The sequence below is a fragment of the Corticium candelabrum genome, chromosome 1, assembly GCF_963422355.1.
Source record: "Corticium candelabrum chromosome 1, ooCorCand1.1, whole genome shotgun sequence".
NCBI classification, from domain to species: domain Eukaryota; kingdom Metazoa; phylum Porifera; class Homoscleromorpha; order Homosclerophorida; family Plakinidae; genus Corticium; species Corticium candelabrum.
This window is the reverse complement of record NC_085085.1, coordinates 6584619-6595626: the sequence shown is the minus strand read 5'-3', so window position 1 is coordinate 6595626 and position 11008 is coordinate 6584619. Positions and strand designations below refer to the sequence as shown.

The following is an 11008-nucleotide window of genomic DNA, read 5'->3' as shown; positions in this document are numbered from 1 at the left end:
AGGACTTGAGCCTGTCCCTCTGTATTGATATATGTCGAGCAGCAGAGCGATCTGCACAGCAATCGAAGGTTATGGGTGGTCATGAAGAGGTACACGCAATGCGCCAGTCAGTCAGGCGCACATCAATGCCACAAGCAAAACCAAAGGCAAGCAAGAAAACATGTGGATACTGTGGGCAACAACATGTGAAAGGAAAATGCCCAGCTTATGGCCACGAATGCAAAGCATGCGGAAAGAAGTATCACTATGCTGGGGTGTGTCGAAGCATGAAGAGGACCACAGTCAACTGGACTGAGCAGGAGAGTGATGGGAATCAGAACACCTAATGACCTAACACTAACGGAAGAGATTAATGCAGTGCAGCACTCAGTTTCCCAAAACAGCTGTTTGCATACATGGAAATGGAAGGCCAACGAGTGCGGTTCCAACTGGATTTGGGTGCATCATGCAATGTTATTCGACGACAAGATTTGGTACCCACAGTGGTCCTTGAGAAGACAAACCAAATGCTGTGCCTCTACAACAGGAGTCAACTAAGACCATTGGGCAAGTGTTTAGTCAATATGAACAACCCAAAAACAGGTAGAAATACAAAGCCAACTTTGTTGTTGTGGACGATGCCTCCACATCACTTTTGGGAGCTAGGTCGATACAACAGATGGATCTGGTGAGGATACAGCACGAGAATATTATGGCGGCAACCTTTCAAGCTCGGTGTCAGGACAACGTTGACAGTACAAATACTCACATGTCTGGTCAGAACGTTAGTGAAAAGCCCGTTCAAATACCTGATCTCCTACAGGTGTATAAAGACGTGTTTGATGGCTCTTTGGGATGTCTGGGGGAACCACTTCATCTCGACATTGAGGACTCAGTAACTCCGGTGCAAATACCCACGCGAAAGGTTTCCATTGCACTTAGGCAACATCTGGAAGCGGAACTGAAGCGCCTGGCGAGTTTGGGAGTGCTAGAGCCGGTTGAAGGACCTACAGACTGCATATCCAGTCTAGTCATGGTGCGCAAGCCCAACGGGACCCTGCGCATCTGCCTGGATCCTAAGCCCCTCAACAGGGCACTCAAACGTAGCCATTATTCTATGTCAACGATAGAGGATCTGATACCCCAGCTCTTCAAGGCTAAGGTGTATACCGTATGTGACTTACAGAATGGGTTTTGGCATATCGCATTAGATCATGAATCAAGTCTTCTCACGACCTTTGGAACGCCGTTTGGTAGGTTTCGATGGAAAAGAATGCCCTTCGGCATCAGCCCAGCACCAGAACTCTTCCAACGCCGCCTCCAATGAGCCATCGATGACCTACCAGGAATATACACGATTGCGGAAGACGTGCTGATAGTGGGTGAAGGCGATACCCACGAGACAGCGTGCCAGGATCATGAAAAGAAATTGGCCAATTTTTTTTGGATCGATGTCGAGTGCGCGGCATCAGGCTCAATCGAAACAAAATCAAGTTACGACTTCCTGAGGTCAAATACATGGGTCATATCCTTTCTCCCAACGGGTTGAAGGCTGATCCGGACAAATTGAAAGCTATACTGAAAATGGAGAACCCCACTGATGTGGCTGGAGTGCAGCGTTTAATTGGCACGGTCAATTATTTAGCGCGTTTTTTACCCAATCTGTCTAGCGTCTGCGACGAGCTTCGCCAATTGACCAAGAAGGATGTGGAGTTTTGTTGGGCATCCCATCATCATCACGATATACAGCAGACTAAAGCGGCCATAACCACAGCACTCGTGCTTAGGTACTTTGACCCGCAGATGGATGTCACCCTCCAGTGCGACGCGTCAGAGAAGGGTCTGGGTGCTTCTCTTATGCAACAAGGACAACCGGTTGCCTATGTTTCGCGCGCGCTAACAGACACCGAAACACGCTATTATGCGCGAATAGAGAAAGAACTGCTGGCCATCGTATTCGGAGTCACAAAATTCCACCACTACGCGTATGGCCGCCATGTGACGATTGAGAGTGACCACAAACCCTTGGAAGTGATTGTACAAAAGCCGATCCATTCTGCGCCGAAGCGCCTTCAGCGGATGCTCGTACAGTTACAGGGTTATGACCTAACGGTCACGTACAAGCGGGGTAAAGAGATGTTCGTAGCAGATACGTTGTCGCGAGCATATCTACAGGGTCAAAGCAATCGTATCCCCTCCACAAACGGGTGTGAATCCATCAATCTGTTGCAGTCAGTTTTCGAGCGGGAGCTTGAATTTGTAAACCTCTCCCAGCATCTACCAATCTCCGAAGCCAGACGCGGAGAAATTCAGGTGGCTACAGAACAAGATGAATGTCTGCAGGAGGTCAAGCAGCTCGTTACGCGAGGATGGCCACAAAGTAAGACGCAGATACCGCGGACAGTGGCACCTTATTTTCCTTGGCGCGACGAGATCGGAGTACAAAACGGCGTATTATTTCGCGGAGAGCGAATTATAGTCCCTGGTGCGATTCGTCAGAAAATTATGACCGCGCTTCATTCTTCTCACATAGGCATTAATGGTAGCCTACGATGAGCACGCGAGCTGTACTACTGGCCCGGAATGAATGACCACGTAAAGACGTTCATTCAGCGATGTGCTACATGTCGTGAAGTAGATCAAGCTCAGCCGAAACTGACTCTCATCCCGCATACCGTCCCATCTCGACCATGGGCGAAAGTAGCCGTCGATCTCTTCGTCGTTGACAGGTGTGACTATATGGTCACAGTTGACTACATAAGCAATTTTTGAGAAGTAGACAGGTTGGACAGCCTCCCTTCTCAAAGCATCATCCAGAAACCGAAACCGCATTTTGCACGGCATGGCATACCGGATACAGTAATATCGGACAATGGGCCCCAGTTTGTTTCAGGAGAGTTTAGTCGTTTCAGCCAGAACTGGGGCTTTGATCATGTTACTTCGAGCCCGGGCTACCCACAATCGAACGAAAAGGTGGAGAATGCAGTAAAAACTACTAAGCGTCTGATGGCGAAAGCCAGGCAGTCAGGGGGCGATCCGTGGCTTGCTTTCCTCGAGTTCCGAAATACTCCCAGCCAAGGGTTCGCGACCAGTCCGGCACAACGTCTCATGAACCGACGCGCTAAAACTCTGTTGCCTATGTCGGAATCTCTACTTGTCCTCCGAGAATGTCCGGACGAATCGGCCCAGCGAGCACATCACAAAGCTCAGCAAGCCCGTTATTACAACGAGGGCAGGGCGCCACAGACCTTCTTCCTCTGCAGCCTGGAGACATTGTCCGTATCCAACCACGCCCCTCATCGTCCACATGGCAGAAAGACACCGTCCAAAAGAAGGTGGGCATAAGATCGTATCAGGTCAAAGCGGATGGAGATACAGGTGGAACATACGTTCGCAATCGTCCACATCTGAGGCGATCCCACGAAGTCACTAAGGAACAACACCCTCTCCAGACTCAAATCTCAGAACAACGCAATGCAGAATCCACAGCTACAAGGAAACAATCAGCCGGCCAGTCGTCTGTCATACCACGCGGAGCGGTCGAATGGTGAAGCCCCCCAAGTATTTGGACGATTACACCACCTAGATAGATAACTCTAGCTAAAACAGTACAGGTTGTAGTTAATGACTCCTAGATAAGAGTTGCCAGTGATTGACGGAAGGAGATTGCCAAGCCATAAACAGGACAGTTTTTTAGTTTTTTTAATCAAGGGGAGATGTAAGGGGGTTGATATTAATACTACGTTACGCGGGCACAGCCAGTAGCGGACTACCACAGTGTGCAGTGTACATCACGCAGCGGCATCCTGATACAATGTAGTCTAGAGAATACGAGAATCCGTGCACCTTTGGGCCTAGCCTCGAACTTCCAGACCAGAGAGCGCGCGAACTCTAGTCTGGACCAAGTCAATACTAGAATGATTTCGGAAGTATTTATCAAAAGCGATGCTAAATGGTAGTCTAACAGCGTAAGATCGCTTTACCTAGATCAACATATCATTTGTAAATGCCATGAGATCTTACGAACAAAGTAGAGACGTCTGCAGTGTTTGCGGCGATATTTTGGTGCACCATAAAACCACGACTCTTCGGCAGACCGCTAGCTAGTCTAACCGCTCGACCAGTTGTCAAAGGTGATGGTCTAGCGACGCTGCTGTGCATGTCCTGTCACCGCAAGCTTGAAAATATCGAAGAACTGAAGCTGAAACTAAAAGTAAGATGTGTGCGTGCACCAGAGTCTTCATCACGGCTCTGGCGTGCACTTAGCCGCCCACGAGGATTTCACACGCGCGCAATCAGCATTGGATGATAGTAGACTTTCCAAAACCAGTCGGAAATGTAGCGAATACATCTCGTCCATTCAGAAGGTACTCCACCGTTGTTCGCTGTTCAGGATGCAGTGACGCAATTCCCAGTGTCGCAGACGCCAGTATGTCACCCGGAACGCGTTTTTAGACATGTGTATGACGCGTGCTTGCACTTAGGCGCCACAAGGATTTCACACGCTCGTAATCAGCGTTAGTGCACCTAGCATAACCAATTATTGCTAAGCCAATCAGAATTTACAACCAAGATTTGGGTTGTAGGAGCTGATTGGCTTAGAATATTTCCGAAATCATTTTAGTATCGACTTGGTCCAGACTAGAGTTCGCGCGCTCTCTGGTCTGGAAGTTCGAGGCTACTTTTGGGCCATTCGACTTTCTTACCATCACATTGGGTGCACGCGCATTAATTACAGCATTGAACGGCTGTTGCACTTATTCATTTCAACGTTTCAAAATGAACCCGCTGGCCACGTCTAGTTACAGATACGGATGCGACGAATTTAAAATGGCCGCCCATACAAAAGTATCCAACCACGTGCTTTCCAGATTTCCGAGAACTAACTCAGTAAAAAATCTCAGAGCCACCCAACGAGCGACTGTAAACGGTCCGAATGGTAGCCAGACTACTAACGCGGACAATAAGCGTCTCAGAAGCCCTAGATTGGCAAGTAAAAAACACGATTTCTTTTTTTTTTTGACTTGCTTTGTCAGCCAGGCTAGCGCCTCACTCGAAGCAGCTACAACGACGAGAGTCATACGTGTACACATCTATACGTATATACGAAACTATTCGCTCTTGTTCGAGGAATTGCACTGACCCAACAGCTAGAACTGTGCAAAGTCCACCCTGTATCAGTTCAACTGCTGCTACGCAGAGAATCCGTGCACCTTTCGGCCATTCCCTCTCCAACTATCCTAGCATCATTGGGTGTGCGTGCATTATTGCAAAACTAAACACGGGATTTCTGATTGGATTCTTGGGTTCTTAGAAATCACACCCATGAGGTATATGCATGAAACAGATCCTATAATCACACCCTATATGATTTAGGAGAAGGTTAGAGGCAGTCTTATAATCACACCCTATATGATTCAAGAGAAGGTCAGACGCAGTCCTATAATCACATATCTAATTGATCAGTAGATTGAACGCGGTCCTGTAAGCACAGTGAATGAACATAGGCTGGCTAAAACACAATGGTAACGTGGTTTTTTACTATACGTAGTGCAGCTATTACAAATAAAACAGCTATTAATTAATTAATAATTAGTTATATCTAAAATATTATCTAATTCTCGTAAGTGTCATTATCATGTGTCTCTAATATTACTCTCCTCTGCAAAATGCTTTGGCTTGGCTCTTATAAGTGAGAGTAATTTTCTGTGCATGTGTCCTCAACAAAGTCATTACATGTCAATTCTTGCACAACCTTTATGCGCTGGTCTCTTCCCCTGCAGCTGGATTCTTTCAATGACAAGGTTTTCCTTTTTTTGCTCCTGACATGTACAGGCATCAATTCTGTCAAACCTATAAAAAGTAATTCTGCTATTACTCCATTGGTACAGATGCAAAAGACAAAACTGTCAGACTGACAGAAATGACATTGAACAACTGTCTTAAGTTAACCAATATATATTAGTCAAAACAATGATCCGTATTTTCAAGTCTTGTGACACTGAAAATCATTGCTTCTAAAGTAATTACAGCAAACACCATCCCTTTTTCCATGGCTGTCAGGAATCTAACAGAACAACTCTCTGTCACTCTTGGAAGTACAATGATAGAATGTTACAAACTTGTCTTCTAGATGCAAACAATGACTTGTTGGATTTTCTTGCTATGTAAATTATATATGTATATATGTATATATATATATATATATATATATATATATATATATATATATATATATATAACAAGGAAGAAACAGACATAACAGGCAAATCCCCAAAACAGTCATTTGAATGTAAAAGTAGTCTACTTTCTATCAGTCTAGCATTAAACTTCCACAAGCTAACTGACAGCTGCTGCATAAGGTTATTGTAGGCCTGTGAAAATTATGAAATGTTGTTTGAAGTAATTGTTTTGGTAGCAATGATTCTCAAAGTTTCCAGGCTGGCAGAAGTCATCATATTTGGTGTCTTTGTCAATCTCTCCTGCCAAACCGGCGGCACCTGCAACAGTCGCTGAACTTGACACAAATTTAGGTTGGAATGAATTGTGTACAGTTATATCAAAAGTAAGCAAGACGACCAGTCAAAAACTTAGGGTGGAAGACGTCTCCATGGTGATCACAGGTGTCTGACAAGAATCTCTGCTCCTTTGAATCGAAGTGCCTTTGTCATCTATCAATAAAGCATTGAAGATAATGTCTCTGAAAATGTCATGACGTTTTGACCGTAAATTAGTCTGACAAGGAGATGGTCACCAAAACCGTCAATTAAATAGTCGATTCCACACAATTTAAAATTTGTATGAAATACACTAAAATTAGATATTTGTGATGCACTGTTTGTTTGGATTACAGACGGTAATAAAACATTAACAACAATTACTGGTCATGCAACAAAGGTTGATTTCCTGTTATAATGAAATTGCAATCTTTTACTGAATTGATGAAATAGGTTTATCCTAATCTGACAATTAAACCAATTTTGTAAGATTAATTAAAGCAATTTTGCAACTGTTTAAATAGAGAACAGTTCTGATATACAACAACAAAGATGTAGCAAGACTAAAAGACATTAAGTACCAAATATGAGCTTGAAAACTAGCAATTTAAAAGTATGACAATATAGTATTAGGCTTGTAAAACAGAGTTCATTTACACATACTTGTTTCATCTTTTACATAGCAAGCTCATAACCATCATTATTAAATTAAGATTCTCTTCTTTGACATCAGAAAAAGGATACTGCCATACAGCATAACATAATGCGTAGTACGTGTAGACAAAACATCATGCTTGCCATTGCCATGCTCAAAAGCCAATTGGGTTAGTGTACTGCATTGTATACATGTACAAAAATTTCTATTAGAATATAACGATAACAATATACTGCCAATTAACATTGTGTTACATCAGTACCTCTAGCACCATACCCTTAGATAAAATAGGGTGAATAAAATTGGAAATAGCAAAGAATTTCTACAGCTGTTAATTGAGTTCCAAAGTAAACAATCTCTAGTGTTCGAGTGCAGTCACAAGCTCAATGCCTCTGCATAAAAGCAACCTTCAGCAATATAATATTTATCAACTGTAGCTATAGCAAACAATGAAACCAGTATTAACATAATAAATTATGTTGTGTGTATAGTTTGATGCCAATTAAGTTCCCATTGTAAAGTTTCTTCATTGTATTATACTGGGTACATTGTTTTAGTGTCCCAATAACAAGCCCACAATTCGTCATTAGAAAACTTGGAATGTGACTCACAAAAGATTTACAAAACATAAATTACTTAATTAATATGGGAATTAGCATGTTACTCAACATGTCATGAAAGCAACACATGTGCACACAGATTTACCCATCCATCCCACAATATATAGCTTTATTATGTACACCCATACATAAAACAATGGCAAAATTTGTGAACCATGTTCACAAAGAGGATAATTTAATTAAATAACTACCATTAGCACATGCAATTACCACCTACAGGTATAGTAAATTGCATTAAAATGTTCCACAAATTCTATGCATACTGTGATTTCTCAACACAAAACGGAACATCTGTAATCAGGGCCACTTACAGAAGTTGAGAATCACGCTGGACCAGCCAGCGAGAAAGCTTTATCAAGCACCTTCATAATTTGAGTGACGAGCACTTGCACTTGCAATCGATCTAGCCTCGAGTAGCAGTCGTGAGCCCATCTGCAACTTGGATCCTCTGATATATCGTGCGCATGCGTCACCGAAACCCATTCCCTTCAGTTCCCATAGAGATAATGCGTGCGGGGGCGGGGAGTAGGCGTTCCCTGTAGTACCCGTATTTGCCGCCATTTTAGGGGGCAAGCTTCTGTCCTCCGCAGGTATCTCTCTTTGCGACGGCGGCTTGTACAACATTTCAAGGACGTTCGACTGTGTGTTAGATAGTACGGCGACAGTATACTAATTGCGAAAGATTTAAACCAAATTTTATCGGTGAATTCGCGAGTTTGCCGTGATTTCTTAGTCTGATGGTCGAGTGCGATAAAGCTAATTCTTAGAATAGAGATTATGGAACAGAAGTCTAAAAGTCTCTCCGCTGAATCGCAGAAGCGATACAAGGAGAAAGTTGTATCTGCGGGCCTAAAAACAGGTAGAACGGAGGCTCAACTGTGGACGGAGGAGCCAGAAGTCATTCCCAACATGAATTGGAGTAACATGATGTTGTATATGATTGTATGCTGTTAGGTGTATTAAACCTTCTCTTGAGATGAACAAATCTCTCTCTACTGGAAGTGCTCGTAGCAACATAACCCATCCTTGCAGATGGTACAGTACCCTGTCAGGGTTAGTTGAGTCATACACAAAGGATGGCTTTCCTAGAATTGTTCAGAGTAGCATAGATTACTCTTTTATTATAAAACAAACTAGAAATGACAGCTCTATCAGACAGAAAGTGCTCAGAGCAAACACGCAAACGCTGCGACGGCTTCAAGTCCTCTCTCTGTCTAGGCTGGAGATCCACGCTGCTCGTCGTCTGTTGCTCAAATGACGCGTTTCTGGTCCCTGACTGGTTAGTATAGCCGGTATAGACTAAAAATGTATGTTGCTCCCCTGAATTCTACGATCGTGGCAGCCGAAACACAGCAACTCTAGCCATGCTAATACCCTTGCCCCCTTAGATGGCAACTTCCGGGATATCACGTGATTGTGACGTCAAACGCACTATCTCTATTGTCAACGGCGATCTCACTTCCGACGGCATATTTGACACAGTTGACGCGCTTCTCGTCGGCTGGGCTGAGATATCAAAGGATAGCCCAGCCAACGAGTGCAACAAGTTAGGATAGCCCAGCCGAGGAAAATTTGACACAATTTACGCGTGCTACGTCCATGGGCTAGGAGGAGAACGTGCATGTAATATGATATCGCAGCCCAACCGACGAAATTATGACACACGTGTCGTCGGCTGGGCTGAGATGCAAATTAGTTGTGGAAACATAGCCCAGCCGACGAGTTCGCCAGCCCAGCAGACGGAATTATGACACACATCACGCGCCATAGCTGGCTGGCTAGTGTAGATGTCGGAGCATCAGTTCGAACAAACGGCTCTACTAGGTGTAGTTACTGCCGTTGACAGGCGCAGAATACAAACCACGACGTGTAGGGACGTGAGTTTGCGTGAAGAGCGCACTACAAGTCGTCGTTTGTGTACAGTGTAGTCTTTGGTAGACAGCAGATATGCATGAGATGTCTTCGTTGATTACAGCTGTAATTGGAAAGGTATGCATTATGAAACTGAACAGGACCAACCGCAATATATTGAGAAGAGGCACCCGTGTGCGTATTTTGTGTCGGCGCTACACGGGTCTGGGAGGTCGAGGCTAGGGTTTACTGTAATTTGCTTCCCCATTTATGATACTACAGTAGTGTAATCGACGGACAGATAATTCTACGTAGACTACACATCATTTACAGTTGTGTATGTATTTCTCTACGCCTTAGGATGACCGACTGATTGAAAAATAATAGAGAGAGAAAATTTATTACAAGAGGTCGGTCATGTAGTCTCGAGTATACGAGCCAGATGGTGTACAAAATGATGTTACGTATTGTCTTAGCGATTACGGTACGTTGATCGGCAGGACTCAACATGCAAATTTGGCGTAGCAATTATTATTGGCGAGCGAAGCGAGCCTCTCTCTTGTCATGTCAATTGAGCTCGAGATATATTTTATTTATATATTTATATATTTATATATTTACTAGGATTCATGGCCCGTCCTTCGTACGGGCAAGATACTGTAGTGTAAGGTAGGTCTGTGGACACGTCACGTGCATCTTTGTTGCGAGGTCCCGGATATTCTGAATGAATTCGAATCTTGTTCTTCGCGCTTGTTTCGATAGAAATCGACACACTCCCCGTGTAGCGCTTGCTGCAGAAAACGTGTAGGTTGGATTCGGTGCAAATGCAATCAGAATTTAGAGAGAAACGCAAGCGATAGAAGAGTAGGTTTCGTCGGCAAGAGATATTCGATCACTCGAAGCTTTGCGAAGGACGGCGATGCATAGGATCTACACGGGACCGGTGCGGGCGTGTGTTCGAATGAACCGGAATGTGTAGCGTGTGCGTCGTCGAGAAATTTTACGCGAGGGTCGACCCCTCGAGAGGGGACCCTGTGCGTAATTTTTTAAATTTTTTTACACAAACCATCGCCTGTGCGTACCGAGTGTGCGTGCCTATTTCGGTTTCGAACGGACAAAAGACGTGGCCCCCAAACGCGAACATGCACACACACACACACACACACACACACACACACACACACACACACACACAGACAATTTGAGCTTTATATATTAGATATATATACGTACGTCAGCACTTGTCATATGGATTTACGACAAAACAGAAAGACGAATCGACAAAACGACGATGCCAGATGAATGCAATTTTGACTCCGTAACATATGCGCTAAAAATTGAAGTTAGGGACCCCTTTCGTGGGGTCGACTTAATTAAAATTTGTTGACGACAAGAGTCAAACGACT

At 44.1% G+C, this 11008-nt stretch overlaps 1 protein-coding gene across 1 annotated transcript; it reads left to right on the top strand.

Moving 5' to 3' along the window:
* Positions 1–691: 691 nt before the first annotated feature.
* On the top strand, positions 692–1306 carry LOC134188101 (uncharacterized protein K02A2.6-like). Its single transcript, XM_062656328.1, has one exon. It carries the CDS (start codon positions 692–694, stop codon positions 1304–1306), a length of 615 nt encoding a protein of 204 aa, XP_062512312.1.
* Positions 1307–11008: the final 9702 nt, after the last annotated feature.